This window comes from Trachinotus anak, unplaced genomic scaffold (genome assembly GCF_046630095.1).
Source record: "Trachinotus anak isolate AG129_WGS33_773 ecotype Australia unplaced genomic scaffold, CSIRO_AGI_Tana_v1 ptg000032l, whole genome shotgun sequence".
In the NCBI taxonomy this organism is placed as follows: Eukaryota; Metazoa; Chordata; class Actinopteri; order Carangiformes; family Carangidae; genus Trachinotus; species Trachinotus anak.
Genome location: NW_027273883.1, coordinates 4838296 through 4862646, shown reverse-complemented (window position 1 = coordinate 4862646; position 24351 = coordinate 4838296). Strand labels below are relative to the sequence as shown.

At 38.7% G+C, this 24351-nt stretch overlaps 2 protein-coding genes across 2 annotated transcripts in view; both read left to right on the top strand.

Moving 5' to 3' along the window:
• Positions 1 to 8171, top strand: part of thsd7ab (thrombospondin, type I, domain containing 7Ab) — a 181181-nt gene extending 173010 nt beyond the window's left edge. Inside the window, exons 29-30 of the mRNA XM_071470376.1 lie at positions 721 to 808; positions 6019 to 8171. Coding sequence (XP_071326477.1) covers positions 721 to 808; positions 6019 to 6109 — 179 coding nt within the window. The 3' untranslated portion in view covers positions 6110 to 8171. The remainder of the gene's footprint in view (positions 1 to 720; positions 809 to 6018) is intronic.
• Positions 8172 to 11534: 3363 nt separating this feature from the next.
• LOC139613611 (neurexophilin-1) lies at positions 11535 to 22905 on the top strand. Its single transcript, XM_071470404.1, has 2 exons — positions 11535 to 11863; positions 21217 to 22905. Exons 1-2 carry the CDS (start codon positions 11783 to 11785, stop codon positions 22012 to 22014), a joined length of 879 nt encoding a protein of 292 aa, XP_071326505.1. The 5' UTR covers positions 11535 to 11782; the 3' UTR covers positions 22015 to 22905.
• Positions 22906 to 24351: the final 1446 nt, after the last annotated feature.

Here is a 24351-nt window from a genome sequence, read left to right as displayed (position 1 = left end):
GAAGAAAACAGCTGTGGGGAACAGGAAAGTAACAACTGGGCATTTTAGAGGAAAATGAAATGAATAAATGAGTTCATTAATAAATAAGTGTTTTTGTAAATGCTGGGTACAGACAGTTCTGGGAAACAAAACTGAAGCCTGGGAAAAATAATTATGGTGTAACATTTTACTGCCAATTAACAGAAAATTTGAATGATTAAAATTCTCTAAATTAATTAAAATTGTTTTGCTGTGCGGCGTCACAGCACCACACAACCCTAATATTTCTAATATTTTTTCAACACCTGTAGTTATTATAGAGGAAAACCCTGACCGGCTTTTATGGTACACAGTACCAAAATATTTACAACACAGTAATAATAATGATACAATCATTTACAAAAATAAACACCAGGTTCCTTCAGATAAGATGTATTTCTCCTTTTTCTAAAATACCCAGACTGTGTACTGCTGTGTTCTCCATGGTCATGTTTTATTCCACTGTACCTCTATTCAAGTACCATGAGAAACCAGTGAGCATTTCATTGGTAACACAATGAAATTACACTGTAAATCATGGGCTGTATTATTATTATTAAGTGTTACAAAAAAAAGTAGCAGTTGCAGCAATGTGTCAATGTTTTGCGAAGCTTTCACAGAATGAATTGTTTCAGTTTCTAATGGCGGTTGGTGCCATGTTGATGTGTAAACAGACAAACTGACAAGCCTCCTCCTCCACAGATGGGAAGCTGAAGATGTGGGTGTATGGTGTAGCAGCCGGAGCCTTTGTGCTCCTCATATTCATAGTGTCTATGATATACCTAGCTTGGTGAGTTGACCGGTTTAATCTCCCCCTATTTATCGTCATCCTCATTCATGAAACCAATCCGTCCTTATTTAACCCCACCCACTTTGAGTCAAGCATCCCCTCCCTCTCGTCACAGTTTTGGTTTTGTCCTTTTTTTTATTTCTTTTTTGCTTCCTTCATGCCATCCCCATGTGAGAGCAGCAGCCTCTGTGCCAAGGTGCATCGCTCTCTTAAGGCCCAAGAGTCTGACGCCAATGGGACGCCAGTCTGGATGGGCCAAAATGCACATGAGATGATTTACACCTGTCCCGATTGCCAAGAGCTGGCTCAAAGCAGCAGCTAATGAGGATGTGAGGGGTTCAACTCCCCGACACACCCTCCAGTATAAGTGCCTGCGCTCCTTGACCTTTCCCTGTGACCTCTGTGAAAGTGTCACATGTCCTGCCTGACTAGCTGAGTGAAGCTGCTGGTGCAGGTGAGGACAAACGCCCAGGAGTACTTTCCACGTTTTTAGTCCTTGTAGATTTTTTAGAGCGTGAAAACCACGTAGATGGTTGATAAACCTGTTGATTTCACACCGGTTTACATGAAAGGCCTTTGATCATTAGTTGAGTTTTTTTGCCCATATCTGAGTGTCCAACCTCTTGGTTACAACTGCTTTTAAAAGTGACCCATATCTGATCCCGTCACGTCACAGAGACTTAAAACAACCCTCACAGACAAAAATTACTAAGTCTGTGCAGCCCACACACAAATTCTTAGTTTCAGTATTGTATTACTGTATTCACCAACAGTGGTGGAGGAAATACTGAGGTCTTTTACCTGAAGGTCATCAACATTCAACATTAAGGGAAAGTGTTTTTTTGCTTTTTTTTGGAGAAGATCGGTATAAATATGAAGCTGCGCCCAGGAGGCACTCAGCTTGGTAAACAGCTGATCTGGGACTGTGCAAAGTGCTAAAATACAACAATCAATACAACTTAAGTTCACTAATTACACTAGTTTTACTACTTTATTGGAAACTAACCTAACCAAGTTCTCATTTAACTCTTGGCAAGAAAGCGTTTTTCCCAAATTTAAATAGTCCAATTGCAAAATACTGCATTACATGACCTGCATTCAAAGTTTTTACATATCAAACTTATCAGTACTCAGAATGACTCCATTTACTGAGTAATTTGATACATTAATACAAGTGGTATTTACATGTGGAGCTGGTTGAGGTGGAGAAGAAGAAGTTTAATCTGTAACAATGCATCACATTTTAAGGTTTTGTTTATAAAATCTTAATCTGAAAATTCTATACCAGTTAAATGTAGTGAAGTAAAAAGAAATATAGAAATATAGTAGAAATACAAACAAATCTCAGTTCACATCATAAATTTAGACTGAAGTGATTGTACAGCTGCTTACAGCAAAACGTTTTTATCTCTTTCTGACACTGATTCATAATTTTGCGGCACCTTGGTTCATTTTAGTTTTTTACCATATTTATTTTAACTTACAGGTCAAATAAAGATCAGACAAGTTCAGATAAAAGTTACTCTCTGTTTTGATAAAATTCCAAAAGGCAAATAACAATTTTTATCATATTTCTGAAAGACATCAATTGATTGACTGGTCGATTGACAGAAAGTTAATTGGTTATTATTGTGATAAAGTAATAGTTATTATGAGTCTTGTTTTTAAAAGCAAAAATGCAACAACAAAATTGCAGCTTTTCTTTGTGGTGTCTGATTGTAAACTGAATATCTTTTGAGTTTTGGACCATTAGTTGGATAAAACAAGACATCTGAAGACATCAGCTGTATTATAACAGGCACATTGTGCTGTTTTTGATATCTTATTTAGAGAACAATGAATTAATTTATCAAGGAAATAGTCAGCATTGATAATGAAAACTAGTGTGCTAAGGCCAAAAAACTCAAATTCATAGTAAATGATCTGGATCTGCCTCAGAATTGAATGGGTTCTTCCTGGGCCCGTGATCCACGCCACTGGTTAGCAAAAAGATCATGAATGGGTCCCTTTCAAAAGGAGGTGTAAACATAGTGAATTAGCATATTAGCATAGCATAGTATCCCTGGGTAACATTTAGTGCCACTGTCATCCAGAGCATCAGCCTGTGGAAAATTATTACAAGCACATGACATTGTGTTTCCACACGAGGATGTAATGACACAGTGTTGGTCCAGACATAATTATTTGTGCTCACATTGTGTTGTTACAAGCTCATGGGTCTGTCAGTGTGTTTGTGTAGCTGTTCACTCAAACTTTCCATGGGTCAGTATAAATGTAACACAGACGTGTTAAAGCTGTAAAAAGTACAGCCCTATGACATAGTGACAGCAGACTCACAGAGACGATGAGTTCATTGCAGGGATCTGTTCCTGTTTCACAGAGCAAACGTAAACCCACAGTCACTGACGTCTCCCTGATTGTGCTTCCCTAGCATGATCTCACACTGCCCTCTTGTGGCCAAATAAGGAAGTAGGGCAACACATTTCCTTCCTCCCATATCACGTCCTTTCATATTAAGAGCTCATTATCCGTTTCACATATATGTATTGATGTTATTTCTCTTTATTCTGCTTTGAACAATGATAATGTTACTGGACTTACCTGGACTTGGATCTATATTTGTATCTCTGTAGTAAACTGGCAGAAATAGTCAATTAATCGATGAACATTAATCAACAACTATTTTTTTTTATCATTTCAGTCATTTTCTAAGCAAGAATTTTGAACATTTGCTGGTTTAAGCTTCTCAAATGTGATAATTTGCTGCTTTTCTTTGACTTTTATGATATTCAACATATTTGTGAGATATGGACTGTTGGTTGGACAGAAACGAGCTGGATACAGTCCGTCCGTCACTTTCAGCTCTGGGAAGTGGTGATAGGCTTTTTAACTATTCTCTGAAATTTATAGACAAAACAGTTAATTGAAAGTAATCATTTCCTGCAGGCTGAGTGGTATTCAGTCAATATCTGTGAACATGAATAACTTTGCCAAAGCCACAGATGAAAGAGCCAGGCTGATTTTTGTGGCAGCAGAATTTCTTTTTTTTCAGTTTGTTTGAATGTTTGCTCGGGTTGTGGTTTTTTCAGCTCCTCAGCACTGAAACTATCCAGAGAAAGCCCCCCCCCCCAGGACTCTTCTTTCCAGAATATTCTTCTTGTTCTCCAGAGACCTTTCCATCACGTCTCTGTTGCCTTGCTTTGGGAGAAAGTCTGGGGAAAAGTTTTTCATGTTTAGAAGAGTTAATTGGACATTTCTGCTTGGATACATCGGTGAAGATGTAGATACATGATTGAGATAATATGAGACGATATACATACAAGAGATAGTACTGCTAAATATTAGCTTCTCTGTCTTTCACAGCCGTTCTCTCGAGGACATAAAATACTGCATTACACACTGTATTACTTTGAGACATGAATGAGTGATCTTGCATTAAAGGCAGCGCTGACAGCTCTGAGAAGCACAAAGGTAGAAATCAGGCGTCGTCTTCTAAAGGTGCCTTTCCCCCCTGGAGGCAAAGTAGCAAATGTCTAGCACGTGCGCAGTGTGCATGTAAATTAACTGACTAATACCTTTTTAATGCTTTTAGATGTAGCGTCCTTTTTTCATGACAACAAACCGTGTCTGTGTGAAACTGTCAACCTGTAGTGTCGTTAATATATTTATATATTGTACCCTCTCTGCAGTGATCGTGGTCCAGACTCTAGACAGTTTTCTCCCGGTACAGATTGTGTCTGTGTAGATTTATAATATTTAATGGAGAAGCAAGCGTTTTTGTTATTCTCATAATCTAGTTAGAAATTGTCTGACAAGATTAGATTAGTTTTAGGTCTGAAGGTCAGTTGGCTGTTTCTGATCATTTCTCCAAACAGCCAACTGACTGTAGTTCTTCTTCTTCTTCTGTATTTTTGTCCACAAAGCTGTGAAAAGACCAAAACCCTCAAGGACCTGATCTTCCTAACAAACGTCTGTGTATCCACAGCCTGTTGTAGCTTATGCTTCTGTGCCATGAAGCTTAATTGTTGTCCAAAGCTTTTAAAGACAGGTCAGTGAGCCACGTCGTCACACTGAATGACACTAGTTAGGTATTAATCCAAATATAGCACAGATTTGACCAAATTTTGAGAAAATTGGCAGAAGAAAATCCAAATTAATGCACATTTCCAACCATTAGTATTATGCAAATATTGGGATTTGGTCTGTCATAACCAGCTGGTGAAGCCAATTCTCCAGATGTGTGCCATTAAACCACAATTGGATGCAACAAGATGATGCGATTAAAAGACCACCACTCACACCATCAAGCCTGATGGAAATATGTCATTCAGGTTGTTTCATGTGTTCATTTGAGGGTTACAGTCTCCTCATCGCCCCTCACAGACCTGATGTTTTCATCTGTTCAGTCGAGGCTTAATGTGCATAAAAGCAGGTGGGTGGATCCAACCTATGGCAGATTATTTAGGGTCAGTCTAATGTGTATTAATCCACTGCTGAAAATAGTTCCCAACTATTTAACTTTTACTCCTGGTTTGCTAAAACCTAGAGTGCTCCCACTGTTTCAGGGAATTATATAGCCCTTTAAAAAAAAAAAGGAAACACTTGTGACCTGTTTTTAAAGATTTACATTGAACCGCTGGGTGTAGGGCTGAGAGGCAGAGAGAGTAGAGAGGCTGAAAAGTGTTGAGAGAGACTAAAGCATTAGTTTTGGTCTTTTCATGAGATTTGTTGACGATAAGGAAATTACACTAATGACAGCCTTATTCTTTTGAGGGTTGTGGTGGCTATCATTGCCTTCAGGATGGGGGCTAATGAGTTGCTTCATTATTAATACCTATAAAGTTAGATAATTCATTTTTTCAATCTACTCAGTTAACACATACGTCAACTAAGCAGACGTTTCAGTCCAAAGTTGGTTTTAACATCATGTCAGAGCAGAGTCTTGAGAAATATATATTTAAGAAAGATAATGTATTTCACTGGGCATTCAGATAAAGCTACTTTCCAGTTATTGAGTTTTAATGTGCTGTTGCTCCACTGTCACATGATGTGAACCTTACCACCTGCATTTTATTCTGCACAATTACAACACACATTCATCTGAAACATATGTAAGTGCATGACTAGTGTGGTAGTTTGTGGTTAGGGGAGTTTTTTTCTGAGAAGATTTCAGGTTCCTCTCTGACTCTGTTTCTAATCTTTTCACACAGCAAAAAGCCAAAGAGACCTCAAAGACAGAGGCAACAGAACAACCGACTAAAACCTCTGACTCTCGCCTACGACGGGGACACGGACATGTAGTCCTCCGGGAGATGCTTCACCTGTCATAGAAACCAACTTCATCACGCCATTACAGTGAAGGACATGGATGTTTGCATCGTGAATGGACACGTCACAGAGCAGAGAAATTACAGAAAATCCTCTTAGCAGAGACACTAGTGAGGTTTAACCATTTCAAGTAGAGATCCATTCAGCCCCACTTTTGTTTTTTTTAAATATTTTCTTTTGCAAGAGCCTTTGTGACCTCCACCGTGTTCAATGAAATGCCTTTTTCTTTCTGCCCCCCTACACACCCACATCTGTTTAATCAAAAAGATTTGAGACGCAGGAGAGGCTTGGTGCAGAAGACAGACCCAGCTCTCTCCTGCTGTCTCTGAACATGGCAGCACAAGCTCCAACTCTTCCCCCACGCTTTTCTGCTTGTCCCTAAAAATGCTGAGTAGCTGGAGGCTTAGGATGCTCTGACGGCTCGTATGTTGCCAAAAGTCACCGCAGGGAAGAGGAGGAGGGAGAGGAAAATCTCCATAAAAAGGTTTGGACTCCTTTTTCTCAATCCTCAACTGGGTTTTGACTCAAATCTCTTTTACAGTCATGAACAAAAGGGAGGCATTTCTTCTCTTCTTTCTTTCTTTTTTTTTTTTTTTGCTTGATTCAGAGGCACACAGGCCTGAGTTTGTGGGATAAACTGATCTGTACGATGCCGATGGAGGAGTAGCCTGCAATCAGTTGTTCGTGGAAACTACTGCCTGCCTGCCTGCCTCCACTCTTGCTTTGTTTCAGGCGCAACATTGCACTATATTAGTGCAGCATGATATTCACATGTGACTTCTACCTTCTATTGCCATAAAACACTGCCTCTTCCACAGACAAAACCATACAGCGGAGGAACAGCCGAGGTCAACATGAGGACATTCGAAGGAGAAACGACGGCAACAGGAAAAGATGTTTAGATGTCTCACATCCTACAAAACAAGTGTGAATCTCAAGTAAATATATGTATAGATTTTATTTCTCACAACTGATCTTTTGGTTGTAGTAAAGTACCTTTTGTGGTTTGTAGATTTCGTCTGGTGTTATCACTGTATTTCTGCCCAGATGCAATTATGCGATTTTAACTCTGATCTCAGCAGGTGACTTCTTTTAATGAATCGCCTGCTTTAAAGTTCTTTTGACCCGTAAAAATTCAGATTAAATTCAAATTATTTACTTTTTTTTAATCTACAGAAGTCCATTGTGGAAAAGCTGAAATAATGCAGTGATTAAAGAAAAAAGAGAGATCAGTAAATTTAAACCATTCATGTCATGCAAATGTCATTTCTGCCTTACTGACAATAACTAAATACTAACAGTCCTGTAATACAGTTTGTAATACTTGAATGGGGCATACATTATGCACTGCAGTTCATGATACACTGTAGTACATTATACACTGTAGTACATATAGACATACAGAGAGACTAAATTTGTTTTTCTTTTGAGGAAAGTATGACTCTGAGTTTTTTAAAACTGTTTTCATGTCGTAACCGTATCATAGCTCCTCTGTTTTACAGCCATACTACATGAGGTGAAATATAATTAAAAAAAATATCTGTACAAACAAAACGTATACAACATGTTAATAATAAGAGAACACGCTTCTGCTGAGTTCAACGTAAAAAGCAAAACTGGTGTGGAGAATGTTTACTTTTTTTGTTGTGGGATTTGTAAATAACAGCGATTTTTTTATTTTTTTGGGAAAAAAAAAAATTAAAGTATGTGTACATTTATTTTGTATTGCACAAAAAAATGTTTAGTTTGACTATTGCAAAGTGGGTGTATGATATTGCTGATTGTTGTTATCATGATGCAAGTTGTATGTTGTGAACAAAAAAGGAAAGAGAAAAGAAGCAGAAAAAGACGAAGGCTCAGCCGTTTTGTACAGGTTGTTTATATGTATGGGAAGAATCACTGAAAATAAACGAGGACACGGTTGTAAACACACAATGGTAAAGTTATTTAGTCTGAAGCCATGTTTGTCTATTTTCATATGTTCACTATAGAACAGAACATTAAAGGATAAGTTAATTTTTTTCTTTTACATTTTTCTTTTTGTCAACAAATCGCATGAAAAGCACAAAACCAAGAATTTGTTAGTCTGCCTCTGGATCTTCGACGCCAATACTGATAACAATATTTGCACATTTTTAAAAAATGGTGACCCTTTATTTTATAGGTCCATTATTCCCTAATAACTTAGTTGTGTTGAGTTCATTATCAACTTCCCAATGAATTTCCATGATTGAAAGTTCTCCATTTAAACATCAGTGAATATTTATAACTCTTTCATTTGTTACTGAAACTTTAGTCTTCATTTATGCTGACTCGTATGTTTGTTTGCAGCCTTATTTAACATTTTGCTCTAGCTAGCTTAGCATTCACAAATAACTGGAAATGTAGCAATTAACCACTTCATATTTTACCTGTAATTATGACCTAATGATATGTTTTTTACAGGAAACTTCTAAAATAAATTGGAATACACTGACACATAAAATTGAGCATTACTAAAAAATCCCCAAAATACATCGACCACTAGTCTTTTTTTTTTTAAATGTAAACAGTCTTGATTAGATTTGTTCTTCAGGAATTGTGACCAAGATATAGTACGGCTAAAAAATAAACCTGTTAGCGCCGTCTGGTGGACAAACTAGCTAACGATGACACTTTCTGAAATACCTTAATCTTCTTAGTTAACACAATAAGCACCAATATAACTGCAATCAGATAATAACAGCCAATATTTTCCCTATCCTGTCTGTGGCTCTCAGCCCAAAGTCCATTTGTTCTTAATGAAAACATAAATCTGTAAAAATTGGTCACATATATTGTTTCTTTAATGTTGAGTAATTCTCTGAAACTGCTGGACACTGTAGTTTTTAGCCAAAGTTACTCAAACAGGAGGAAAAATTAAATTTATTTGGGACTATTTTCAGCTGCGGATTAATACACATTAGTTGTAAGCTAGTAAGTGTCCTACATATAATCAGCAGGACAGTTACGTGTTTTAACAGTGTTTGGGCAACAGTGGCGCTCTGTGGCACAGAGGAGTAAATATGAAGTTTATAAGGCTTTGGATACAAACATCATACTGTGTTAGCAGAATCAATTCATTACAGGTTTTGGTCTTTTCATGAGCTTTGTTAACAATAATAAAGATGGAATATCGCTGAATTTATACTTAAAGATGGAACAGTAACAAAAAGTCACTTAAAGGAGAAAAACAACTAAATCAACTTAATCAAAACACCCAAGTGAATCTCTACAAGCAGCACAGTCTGCTCTTACAGGGCCAGTCAGGGGCTTTAACCATTTAAAGACTGGGTCCACAATTTTAAAGTCAGTTTAAAAACAATAGTCAGATGCTTATCTTTTGGTTTTGCTTGTTGTAATCATTCCTACTGGACATTCACAGATCAAGTCAAGTCAGCTGTTATTAATATAGTTCCAAATCACAACAATCTCTTTCTTATACACTTGCAATGTAAATGACAGAATCCACAGTCCTCGTTCTGTGCAGAAATATGTTCAGAGGTTTATCTGAAGCTGAAATGAGGCCTCAGCAGCCTGAGTTAATCAAATCAACTGGGGATCCTCCAAGTTCCTGTGTTTTTAGAACCAGATTCCCTCTTTGTGTTGGTATCCTTCCACTGCAGCTCAGCACAGAAACACTGGAAGAAAATTTGCACTAAGAAGCCTATAACTGTGAAAGATACACACTTGATTTGATTTTAGCTTCAGGACGAAGACTCTTCCATCAGTAATGTGCTAGTATGCAATGTTTTGTTGACCAGTATGAACCAGAGGAACAAAACAGTTTCACATTGGACTTGTTGTTTTTACATTAAATTGTGAACCTGCCCTTTAAGGTTTCTTTCAGAAAAATTCCACTATGGTTATAAATTAAGATTAATTTGACGAACTAAATTGAGAGGTTTTTGGATTTAGATTCGAAATGAAGATGTGTCTGTGGAACTCATGAGATGATGAAGTAGTTTTGAAGCTGTTTTAAAGGGGCACTACTGTCAGTTTACAAGTCACTGTACTACTCCAAAGTGACATCACTTGATTAATCGCTGTTTGGGACTGAAGCCTTTTAAGATTTTAAACTGACGTCTGTGTTACGAAGCCATGAAGTTTGAAAGACGAGGGCATTTTGCAGACAGGAAGGGTCCGATGAAAGATGCTATCTTGTTGTTTTATTGGATCTAATGGTTCTGGAGTTTGACCCACGCTGCCGCTTAAAAGTCAGGATGTATCCGCTTCTGCTGTTTCAATCTTGATTATTCTTTTTTTGTCCGTCTCTTAAAGTCCCAACCTTTGTGTGAGTGAAACACTAAATCACTCTTTTAAGGGATGTTTGTCAGTTAGTGATTGGACTTGATGTTTGTTTACCAACTAAAAACCTGTTTTATCTGTTCAGTGAAGGTCTGCAGACCTAGTTTTTTTCCTGTTCTTTAAGAAAAAACAACAAACAATAAGCAAAATATGTCTTTATATTTCAAGGATATTATTAAAGCAGTTTATTTTTTGTTTGCATAGCAAAAAAAACTTTGAATCTGATTTTGACAGAAAAAGACAGATCTATTAGATTTGTTGTTGTATTTGGCATAAAAACCTAAATAACCTTTAAAACTTTGTGATTTCAGGTCACTCGTTTCCATGTTATTAGTAATGAGTCATTCATAAACACGATAAGCTATTACTGATATAATATTACTATTAAAATCTTATTATGATTATATCCTGTTATTGATGCTATTATCAAAGGCTTAATACCTGATTGGAGCACAGCATACAGAAAACATTACATTAGACATAAAGTGAACTAAACTTGTATCTCACTGTCTGGCAAATGTATTTATAGTTTTAAAAACAATAAGTAGCTTATTTTTGTTTGTTTGATAAAAAAAAATCACACTTTTAAAAAAGTCGAATATGTTCTGTTATTAGGCATTAAACCAAAATAAATAACTTTAAAATGTTGTAATTTCACTTATCTCCACAAGTTTGGACTGTTGAGTAATAAGTATTGATTGACTCTGATTGATATGATTGACAGTTTTTTTAACACTTGAACACACTACAGTCGACGCAAATCTAAATTTTCTGCATGAATCTGACTGAGCCTCCTGATGGAGAGAAAGTGATGCAGAGAAAAAGAAAAGCCACTGCAGCCGACGGCCACTAGATGTCAGCCCCTGACGACGTTAAAGGAAAAGTTGCCTATAAAAAGTCTATAATGTGAACCTCCTTCCCTGCTCCCCCCTTTCTCCTGTCTCCCTCCCCCCTTCCTCACCCACTCCATTTCTCTCTCCATCCCTCCCTCTTCTCCCCCACTCTCTCTCTCTCTCTCTCTCTCTGAACCTCAGAGCGCACTATATAAAACATTCCTCCACACTGACACTCAGATCTACAAACACCTCCGTTCTCACCACAGCGCTTCCACTGCCTCCAAGAACACCCCAGTTAGTCACTTGAACCGTTTTAACATCAGACATCTGACCCTCCTGAATGAGCCTGAGAAGATTCATCTCTGCTGTCTCGCCCCAGGACCACCTTCCTCACTCTTTATTTCTCCTCAAGTTCGGCAGCTGATACCGGTTCAGTCAGGAGGAGATTTCTTTTTGCGGCTGAGAAGATCAAGGACAGTTTGACATGAGGGGAGACGTTCAACAAAGAGGCATGAAGACCACATGTCTGTGGGCTGCCGCTGTGCTGCTGTCAGTTATCTCACTGGTGAGTTAAATGTCATTTTGATTTGACCTTTTTTTTATTTTATTTTCATGTCTTCTAATATTTCCACGATTTCTGTGATTGATGTTTGCGCTCATCTGGTAGCAGGAACATGAAGGGCTGTCCACAAAGAGACGTTTTAGACAAGAGAGTTTCAGGCAGTGCAAAGACCTCATGGTGTAAAAGCAAGAAATGTATCATTTCAAGATCAAGTTTGTTTCTGATGATGTGAAAATCTACAAATATGTTCAGCATAATGTCATTTCGCTGTTTTCTTCCTTTCTCCAGGTCATTTTACCTGATGTAGTAGAGTTAAAGGCATGTTTTTACATTGTTTTTTCGAAAATTTGATACCTGTGATGATAAATTTAACACCCCCAAGCCAGATTTCTAACTGCTCCATGCAATGACTCATTAATTTCTTCATGAATTAACGAATGTCAGTGTGAACGCAAGCTTTCCAAATTCAAATGTGCATCTTGACAAATCCACCTGCACACAGACCCGCTGGATATTTCTCCCTCAGCACTATCAATTCAGTCCTTCCTTTGCATTTTCCCCTCCTTTCTCCCGTTTACAGATGCGCTTCAATAAGAATGTATTTGACAGTACGGTGGAGAACAGCCTGAGCCCATTATGACAAACACACCAGAATGCTCCTAACTCAATGCCTTGACAGTTTGTGACAACCCAATTCCTTTAATCCTCTGAAAGACAGTAACCCCTCACCCACTGATAAATCTGTCAACAAAGCAATCAAAGCCGAGCAGGAGCCACTCCTCTCTCCAACAAAAATTCCATAAACTTAATCCCTACAAACTTGACTGGCCTTAAAAAGCTCCCGTGGTGTTATCTGTGTTTAATTTGCATAGTGATGGAAAGAAGTCAATTACTATTAATTATTCTCTACAACTTAATACCCATTATCGAATTGAATTCACCGTCTCGAAAACCATAAACTCAATTTCACAGCTGACTAAGCACACTAATCATTTCACCCCCCCCCCCCCCCCCCCCCCCCCCCCACCCCCCACCCCCTTTTCTTTTACTTTACGAAGCCCTTCCTGCTTTGAAGGGACACAAGGATTCTTCGATTTTAGAAGCAATAACATTAACTAACATGTTTTCCCCTATTGTCACAATATAGAGACAAACATTCATGATTAAATATGTGAGTCGTATGTACAATAGCATGATGGCAGTGCGAGCTGATCTCATAGCATCACTTGATGGGAATGTTTTTTTTTCCAGACTGGGCTGCCAAATTGCTTCGCTATGCTTTAATGGGATGATCATAATTGTTTCGTACTCGGTGCATCCTAAGCTTTCGCCTGCAGCTCCTTCAACAGATTGACAGACCCATGGGAACCTCACAAACTTATTTTGGCCGCCTTTGAACCAAGTCGTGTGTGAAATAATATGATTATGCATTTTTCCTCTGGGTAAGTTGGAAAACTGGTGGCTAGGGGTTTTTTTTCCCTCCTCCTCCTCCTTCTTCTTCAAACTGCCCCGCTCTAATATCCTGCAGTCTGTCCGTGCACAGTATTTATCCTCCTCAGAAGTCATGGTAATAATTGTGCCCTGGCCTCTCAAAGTGGTGCTGCAGTGATAGGACTCGGCTCCATCCACAGCTGCCTGTGATGTCTTGACACACTTTTTGATTTGTCATCATCTCTGACCCCCCTCAGGTAACACTTTGATATCACTGGGAGAATATAGACCTAAACTCTTAGTGGGTGTCAAATGCCCTTAGTTGATCCATCAGCTCGACTACAGGGGGACCTCACAAGGCGAAACAACTTAAATTCTCTGTAAATGACTATGACGACAATCATATCCCAAGTGCTCAGTCAGAAGACGCTCTGAAGGACAGCATCAGCCTCCCTGTCGAAAGGAAACGTGGCTCTCGATTAAAGATGATATTTAATAAACCAACACATTTTGTTTTGCTTCTTGAACTCTTCTTGTTGAAAGTCCCATGATAGATAGCTTTTTTTTTTCAATTCATGCCGTCCGAAAGTCACAAATTAGATTAAAATAAGCTTTTACTGTGAGATGAAGCCAGAGGTTAGTGACTGTTTCATCGCCCAAAGGTCACAGGTTTGATCCCATAACAGCCACATGTCCTTGATCCAAGCTCTAACAGCCCCTCACACTTTAAGCCTCTCTGGATAAGAGCATCAGTTTAATACCTAAAATATTAAAACTAAATAAATCCACAGAACTCTCCTCTTCTTTTCAAAATATTTACAGTGCAGCATTTATGCACAAAAACTATTAAAGAAAAACAACTCTGTTAATTCCTGAATGTTGCAGCTGAACTCTGAGCACACAGTATGCAATCAAGACTGCAAAGTGGCAGCCCAAATCTGCTATCAGCCCAGTCCCTCTCCATTCCAACTCTGTTAAACTAGAAGTGTCGCATTCACAAATCCTCCCCACACACAAGTCACAGCAGCTGCAGCATTCAAGTAAATGAAAACTGACACACACTTTCATTCTTCCTCGCAAGGTTTTGTGTACAGCCCAGCGCCGAGTCATCTGGCTCCTCCGGTGGTTCTATTAAAGGTGGAATTTGTTGGCTGTTTGGAGGTCCAGCCCATAGAATATCCTCCGAGCTCCCGAGGGAAGCCGGGGTTGTTTATCTTCCTGTTTCAAAGAGCCGACGCCTGCGCCTTATCACAGTCTCGCCAAGAGTAGATAGCATTTAGGTTTCTCCAACAGCCTGCCTATATGCTGCATCTGGCAATCTGTGAGTCGTTTCCTAAAGGACTTCTGCATACTGATGCTGTTTGTGTTATCTTGCCGAGGGATTCGGCCTCGTAAACCGAACCTGGGAACAATATTAACAAACAGTTAAATGAGGTTTTTAAGGGGTGGGGGGTGGTGGTGGTGGTGGGGGGGGGACTCCTGCTTAACAAACTGCAGGTCGAAAAGTTGGAGAAACTCTGAGGTGTGAAATGAAAGCCTCTTAATATGACCAGAAGCTACGTTTGAATATCTTTCACATCTTCAACTATAGTTAATATACATCATAAATTACATCTTTAATACTGCTGCACAAAAGGCTTCGACCGATATGACTTTGTGTAAGCAGGTGAGACACCAGTTGTTCTGGCACACACACAGAGGTCTGTGTTACAAACTGTATGCATGGAGTTTGAAAGTGAGATAGTTATGGTCGAACAAAAAGATGTTTTTGTTTGTTTTTTTCCGAAAATATTGTCTACACCGACACTAGGGATTAAATATCGGGATATCTCAGCCTCTGCCAAACTTATATGGAGGTGCAATACTAAATCACTGGAGTCCAGGCTGCTGGTAACAAATATATTTTACTTTTATGGAATATCTTTAAAGCCCCTGGAAGTACGGTTTCAATTCATAGTATTTATTTATTTTGTTTCTTTATTTTTCTTTCCGTTTTAGAAAGCATTTCTTCTTCCATAACATGAAATATTTATTTAATATTTATTTCCTTACATGTACTTATTATTTATTAAGAGTTTAAAATACAAAACTCATGATTTGACTGACAGTGGACATGAGCAAACAACCCAACAACTGTCATTATGTTTCCATTCAAATGTTGCTAAATCCTGACTGATGAAGTATTTGACGTCACATTTTTTCTGAACGAGTCCTGCCCATCTTACACCAGTGAGAATGGCTCAGAAAAAACAGCAAAAACATAAAATCTCTTCTGTGTTTTAACCCAAATTGTTCAAACTTTGGCAGAAATGGTCTGTTCATATAGAAACTCACTCATTGTAAGATGATTTAGAAAATGCGTTCTCAGGGTTCAGCAGCTCTTTTAAGGACTTATATTTTAGCGCCTGAACTAGACATTTGATATTTTTCCTGTTGATTTTCAGTTTTAGATTTCTGAATTGGCAGCGACTGGGTTCAAAACTTGTCCGTGTATATGGGTCTTAGCCCCAAGTTCACTGGTTCCCACTGAAGATGTAAATCTTTAAGAATAGCTCAAAATACGTACTTTTTTTTTTTTGCAAACCAAAAAAAAAAAAGGCTAAATAATTTACTAAAACACCTGGGTGATGTAGTTGTTAGCAACTGTAACTCGAAAAGGAGAAAGTACTGCATTTGTTCAGAACTATTTTCAGCTGCGGATTAATACACATTTGGTGCACAACTGAGTATTTACAGCTGCAGGAAAATGTATGTGGGACTGATTCAAAATAAACTAGTGCCCATGTTCGTGGTATTGGAACATGTCACCCAGTGAAACATTGCAGGTCATTTTAATGTTTTAACTGCTAGTTTGTACTTTTTCAATTCATACCATTTTAAATAAGTGCTATTTTTTTCCCTTTTTTTCTTTGTTGTAGCTTCCATCATTTTTTTTTCTTTGTTGGATAATGTATGACTTGTGTTTTACTGATTTTTTTTAATGATGTAGTAGATTCTACATGTCACTTCTACTTTTTTTTTTCTAAATTGTTTCTCTTTTAAGTGTAAATATGATGTTACTATGTCCCCTTAAGGAGTGACAGTTTTAGTCAGCAACACTGACTTTTAATTATGTAGGTCAGAAGCACATGAGTGATTATGTATATTTATGTATAAATTAGGACTACACCTAACAACCATTTCCATTATTGAATAATTGGCAGACTTCTTTTTTTTTTGTCAATTAATACATTTGGTCTATGACATAAAAATTACATTATATTGTCTGAAAGTTCAAGTTGACAACCTCAAATGAATTGCTCTGTCCAACCAACAATCCTAAATCCTAAAAATTTACGTTACTATCACATAGTACAAAGAAAAGCTTGACATATGATTTTAACAATTAACTGATTATCAAAATAGCTTCATGTTATTATTTTATGGTCAATTGACCAATCGTTTTAAGCTCTAAATGACGTTAGAGATCTCATATCAAAATAGTGTTCTGTTAAAATATATTGAGAGCTCTCTGTTCAGTGTGCTAATCTTTTTCCTGGCTTTTACATTATTGCTGATATTTTACAAAGTATTCATGATTTATAGTAAATGCAGTGAAACCACTGGCAAGATTCCTTAAGGTAGTGGTTCCCAACCAGACAGTAGGGAGGGTGGGTCACAACATGCAACTGGGGGGTTGCAAGATTATTAATGAGAAAATTGTAATTCATTTTTTCACATTTTCTCTAGTCTTTGCTTTCTTCTGGTGAAATACTGGATCATTGTATCTTCTCTGGTCACCAGAAATTCGCTCTTCTGTTGAACCGCTCACAATTCATAGACATAACCCTAATCTATGACAAATATTAGCAAGTAGTAGTTTTAAGGAAATTTCTGGACCAAAAGGTTGAGGGAAACTGCTTTAAAAAAAGAAAGTCAGAAAATAAATTTTTTAATTAAAGACAGCCAATTATATGCAAAATAAATTTCACCTTTAGCCATGGACAATATTGTTTGTCCCTTATTTGATATTTAATAAAATCCACTATTGACAAACCAATATCTGTTAAACCCAAAGTTATCAAAGTGTGACTGTTGACCTTTACGTTTCCATGTTTGTTTTTTTCCCCTGTCCTTTATCCGGCAGCTCTCTACCTCTCTCTCTCTGCAGTATCTCCTCCAGACACATTCATGCATCTAACACTCACACTCTCTCTTTGTGCTTCACTTGCATGTTTTTGAAGCCAGCAAGAGGTAAATCTTGGCCCTCCGAGTGTTGGTGCAGTCAGTCGGGGTGTTCTGGATATAAACGTTGCTTTAGTCAGGACTGCCTCTGATCTGCCTAATCTCCCCGGGCTGGATTACAGGTTGGGCTCTAATCCGTGAAGTGGGGTCTCTGTGAATGTGCCTCCGAGTGCTCTGATCCAGAGACTGTCAGGTGCTTTAGATGAAAGCTAATTGCATGTCACAGTTTGGGGACCATACATAACGCCAGTGACAACAGAGCGAGTTTCCACAACAAGGAATTAGGTCTGACGATGACTGGGCACGCACTTCAGATGTGCTGTGTAATTTTGATAATCTTGGAAAAAAATAGTGAAGAAATCCCCTCGGAAAAATTGATTCCAGTGACACCTCCTCTTACAAAATTATTCATCACATGAAGTTGCAGAAAATTATAGTGCTTTTCAAAACATAATGTTGTAGGCAATCTAATTTCCTGGTTGACAAAATGATAAAACTTGAACCACCTGACTCGTAAACCCGCTTGGATCTGCACTGTTTAGAAAATGTTCTTCACATTTACACTTCGAAACGCTGTATCCACAGACACACACTGCCACTTATCAGCCTGACAGTCACTTAAACCAGCTCAAAGCAGTTTCCTAATATCCCTTGATCTGGTTTCAGGACTCCGTTGAGACTGAAACCCAGTTACTGAGAAGCATCAGTAATTACTGCACTAGGAAAATGATATTTCATTTGATCACTGGAGACTACAGTCATTAAATGACTCACAATAGAAAAACTCGCGATAAATAAATGGAGCTTAGAGTTTGCATTAGCGGTCAAAGGTCATTTAGTGACAGTTGATCCTTTTTAGAATGACTGGAAACATCTTAAACTGAAATCACATTTAAACTCACAAAGGATCAAGTGTTAGGAATCCATGTAAACAAATCCTGCTCTTGCATTTGGACATAAGTTCACAGGTTTTTCCGTAACATATATTTTCACCTTGTGACATAAAAAGTGTATAAAAATCTAATATTATTTTAATGTTTTGTCATTAACAAGTGTAAAACTCAAAGTCTTCTTATTTAGCTTTAATAAGCAGTTTAACATTTAATAAAACATTATAATGCAACAATAATTGCAATGCATTAATAAACACATATATCTGTTTATAACTACACTATAGCTACGTATAAAACCATTTAACCTCTTAAATATGTGGATTTAAAATGTTAGCCCATCAACTTAACTTAGCTGCTTTATTTTGCTATAAAATTTATTAATTTCTAGCATTAAATGAACAATGAACTGAAACATGATCAAACATGAAATATTCTTAAACCCAAAAAATAAAGACTGAACTATAATGTGATAATCTACTTTATAGCTCCTTGGTCGACAGTCTATAAGGTACTATTTCACTGAACTTTTACTTCCTAAGGAGCTTTATGTTTGACTATAATGGTGCCAATAAATCCTGAACAGGAAGCCTCCCTCATCCTCACACCCACTTTATCTTTTTACCATACATCACCAGAGACGCAACATGACAGACTTTTGTTTCCAGCAATGGAAGACAAAAGGAGGGGTTCATTAATACAGTTTAACTGCCCCACTGCACAAGGAAACTGCTGAAATTCATATTTCTCTTCACCTCATCACTACACGCATTTCCCTGTGAAGGTCTCGCAGCTTCCCTTTTCTTTCATAAAACCAACTGGCTCCAAAGATCTGGCTGTTTCAAAACTTTTTTCTGGGTTTTGAAAGGCTTCAATGTCTGTGTATCATGTTGCATTTAAAGAAGGCTCGGGCTGCCTATCTCTATTCAGAGAGGGGGGAAGATGAAACAGCTACTAAGCCAAAGTCTCCACAAAGCCACTAACGGTTCGTTCACATGAGGTCATTCATCATCGAGGTCTCTTCAAAACAGCTGGAGGCCATCTTTTCAAACTCCTCCACTCTGAAGCCAAGTGCATAAAATGAACGCAGGCGTCGGAGGAAGATCACAACTCCTGCAACATTTTAGTTAGCGAGAGCTCCTCTTGTACTCTGGTCTACGGTACTACAATGTCATTCAGTGAACTTTCTGAATGAGAGAAGACCTTATTTTCAGAGTATTGATCGCAGCGTGCAGGTACGAAATATAAACGCTTCGACCAGATAGATCTGCTGTCACGTTCCTCGGCCGGGGTTTGGACATCACTGTCACAAGCCTCTGTGGGGTGCACGGGGGAGTCTTAGCTCTCTCATCTGTGTGATTGTTAGAGGAGAGACACAGAATGAATCATCAATCATCCATTCAGGGCACATTCAGCAGGTAATAGTCTGCTGTTGCATCACGTCTGCACCCAAGAAGCGCTTCATTCATCTCGATGTATGGCAGGAATACCCTTAATCTTGATTAGGATGCCCTGCACGAGACATTCCACACACTGTAAGTCTTAGTTACAGCATTAACACCGTTTGTTTGCTGACATGCTTGTGGACAGATAAATCATCTGTGTTTGTTGGGGGTTTTTTTTGGTGTTTTTTTACTATCACCAAGGAGATTAGGTTAGAAGGATGTCACCAGATTATGAGGGAACACTAAGCGAGCTTATGCCCACACTGCACTAATGACACACTGACCTTGTGCAATTCTACAAAAACCCAGATAACATTTAATGAAAATGTTTGTTAAATTCTATGTTTTCTACAATACCCCTGCACTACAACTACAGTACGGTCAAGGGTAGGGAAGGATCATCGTTCTGGCAAATGAACTAACAAAAATCAACACAATAAAGCCAACATTAAAGGAGCTATTTGTAAATTTTGCTGTTGCTACATAGCCAGCATTAGCATTAACAACTCTTTACTAACCAGTCTTGTAAAAACGTTGCGAGTTCAGTATCAAACTTTATTCCTTAACTAGCCAAGAGCTGGCTCCGGTAGTGGAAAGCAACGCCACTGTTATTTGTCGTCTTGATCACACCTACTGAATTTAGTGACCAACCAGCTAACCAGCTAGTGCAGGCGGTCTCGTCACTTTCAGATAGGCACTCACTGTAGCCTCCAGGCTGCCCTGAAGACGTAGCTCTGCTCAGACGGCATATTATAACTCCTTGTCTTGTGAACGCAACAAAAGCTGAAGCTCATGTCAAGTGACAATTACCACCACCCACCCCGGGCAAGAAACCATGTTCGGTGGCAGAGAAAATTTACTTATAGCCCCTTTAATAGTCGGACTGCTACAAGACACATTTCTAATGTCTAGCTTGAAAAGTAGACGTGCCTCAGCCATATCCACCGATTTTTGTGGGATTGGAACAAGATTTCGTTGGCATATGAACATGTCAACTGGAAGCAATTCTGCAAACTATAATGCCATTTTAACCTTCGCTGGTGTTATGTAAATACAATATGATAGATTCAAATAAACCATTACTCCAAATTCAACAACAGAATTTGTTACTAGAAGACATTGTTTATCCATGCTCATCAAAAGGTGTCTTCGAGAACAGTCCAATTCAAATGGACAGACGTCAGTAGTCATAAGTCTGACACACTTGAAATTTTTGTACATTTTATCCTTACACCATGCTCTATTATTCCAAGAAAAAATTCATACATGCTCCAAAAAAGTATAGCCACCATCAACCTATCTGAGTTTTGTGCAGCTTAAGAGTTTCACTAATTTTCACAATTTTATGTTGTTGTTGTACTTCCAGGCTGCCCGTGCTGATTCACCGAGTTCAGGAAATTCGGACTTAAGAGAGAGCTCAAAATCCAAAGTGAAGACCTACTGGACTGAAAGCAGCAAGGCCTTCTCCATCAGCCGTCTGCTGTCCCAGACACTTAATGGCAAAGAGAACTTCACCTCCCTGGATCTGAACTATGATGATGCAGACTCCTTCTCTAAACAGGAGCAGTGGAACTGGCTTTACAACGCTTCAAACCCCCATGACCCTCGATCCCGGACCAAAAGGAGACCCATCGTCAAGACCGGCAAGTTCAAGAAGATGTTTGGTTGGGGCGACTTTCATTCTAACATCAAGACGGTGAAGCTCAACCTTCTCATCACTGGTAAAATCGTGGATCACGGCAATGGGACATTCAGCGTCTACTTTCGCCATAACTCAACCGGTCAGGGCAACGTGTCCGTGGGACTTGTTCCTCCGACCAAAGCTGTGGAGTTCCAGGTCCACCAGCAGCACCAGCAGTACCACCACCATCACCAGCAGCAGCAGCAGCAGACAGCTCTGGAGACCAAAGACACCAAGCTGTTCAACTGCAGGGTGGAGTACGAGAAGGTGGAGAAGGGCACCAGGAACTCACTGTGTGCCCATGACCCGTCGCAGAGCTGCCCGCAGGAGCAGACCCAGAGCCACGTGTCCTGGCTGTGCTCCAAGCCCTTCAAAGTCATCTGCATCTTCATCACCTTCTACAGCACCGACTACAAGCTGGTGCAGAAGGTCTGTCCAGATTACAACTACCACAGTGACACCCCCTACCTCCCCACCGGGTGATCGTGTGACCAGAAGAGGGAAAAAAAAAAAAAAAAAGACACAGAGACAGGCTGCCGGGTCCTGAGTGATGTCAGATTATTTGAATGAAAATGGAGTCAAGACACTTCAAACTTGAAATGTTGACAAGCATTATTACAGCTAACATATCCTTGTCGCAAGACTGATACTGCTCCAATGAACAGACCTGCCCCGAGGTCATTATGAGAGAGCATTTATGGAAGCATTTATAGGCTTGCAATACTCATATTATATGCATAGCTACTTACATCGAAAGGAAATTCTCAAGCCAACCATAAAAATATGCTGATTGTATTTATGTAAATATTGTGGATTCCACACGAAGACCAGAAAACAATTTTATTAATGTTTTCTCCTGCTAATTTTGTTGTTTATGTTGATAGTGTATTTCCATCTCAATCATGCTTTCTGTCTTTTCCAATCAGTCTCTGGTAATCACTGCGAAACACGTAAATGTCAATGCAAATAAGAAGAGTCTGTCAGTATGCATTAGAGGGCATAATGGAAAAAGCAAACATATTTTGAGTGGTGTTGTTTTCTGCAGTGTGATTGTTAGAGTGACTATACCTCTCTGATATTGTTGTTGGAATCTCGTCCATGTCCATGCATGAACCGAATGTGGTAAACAACTGAATAACGTCCATCTATATTTTCATGTTATTGCGGCTGTCAGAAATAATCTTCATCTAGTCATGATTGTTACAAAAGAAAGAGAAAAAAAAAGTACTTCTATTTTAATTCTGTGTTATGTGTTAGCAGTTTTAAGACCACGAGTGGCGCGCAGTAAATTAAAACAACCGAGGGCTCCCGTCAGATCAAACATAGGCAAGTAAATGTCGCAATAAATAAATAAAACTTGCAGAAGACACACACGATGACAGAGATACAGAAGATCCTTTTTCTGCACTGCTTCTTACAAAAAAAATCAAACATGACTGTGCTCTAATTCTGCTGCTTTGTCCCTCCTGCATTTCCATTTCAGACGTTTAGACACTGCTCTTATTTTTGCGAACTTATAATAAGTCCAGTATAATACATTTCAACTCCTACATCCCTAACATGACAAGCAGACGGTAGTGAGAAGTGTCAGACACACTGTGCCCCAACGTTATCCAAAAATAACTACCTGTACTTGCTAGAATAATCATTTTTATAGAAAAGAGTTAGATAATGAGAAAAAAACAAGGTTGAAAATGTTTTTAGGTTTAAAAAACAGATTTTTGAAGAGGTGAAAGAGGAAATCATAGAGATGCTGATTAACAAAGGCTGAAAAAGAACAAACACTGTACTAAAACGTGAGAAGTGGTAAAATGTGGTTTCTTGCTCCAGAGGAGAGAGGACATACATTGAACAGCAGGTGCTAATCACACATTCCACCTATCAAACATTTGCACCTCTAGGTATCAAAAAAAAAAAAAAAAAAAAATTCAGGATGAGACTAACACTGGCTGTTAATGATATTGGATGTTCCAATTGGCTATTAAACCTTCATTACATAAATTGGGAGCCAGTGGCTCCACGTGAAGCATTTAGAGGAAATGAACACAGTGTAAGTGGGAGCTCTGCAGAGTCAACACCATAGAAAGAATGAATTAAAGTGCCGATAGAAAACCTGTAAAAAAGTACAAATGTGCACCTAGGGGCGCCATCACTGCTGTCTATTTAAATTCAGTGCTCTTTCATAGTGTACGCCATGGTATACGCGACTCAGTAACTGCTAATGACAGCCTGGACGACATCCAATATGCCAACACGGGGTGTATTTTCTGACAAGGCAGGCCAGAGAATAGGGGTCCGCCTGTGGGATGAGTGAGCATAAAGAGGAATTTATGATGTGGAGGAACAAGAAGGGCAGAAATCACTGGAAGCACCTGACTCGTAAATTGAGAGCATGTTTCTGTCACAGAGAAGAAGGAATGACTAATGTCTCAGATTGCAGTTTAGGCCAGTTCTTTCATCTCAATAAAGTGACTTTGATATCTCTCCACCCCTACCCAAATGTGCCAGGGACAGTTTGTTCAGCTTCAAAGAATTAAAGCAGCACTTTGCTGAGACAATGCAGCCTCATTATGCACATAATCTTACAAGTGTAAACAGTCTGGCACCAAAGTGTTTGGTGTGAGAGCTGCTGAGAGATGGATCTGTTCCCTGACTGATGTCGTCTGAATAAATGCAGCGTATTGTGTTGTTTACTGTTAAGGCCCAAATAATAATACACAATACAGATGTATTCACAAATATAACTTAAATCTGCACTAATCAATATTTGAACATTAACAATGAGTCAAATGGCTGTGTGTAACGTGAAAGGTGTCACTT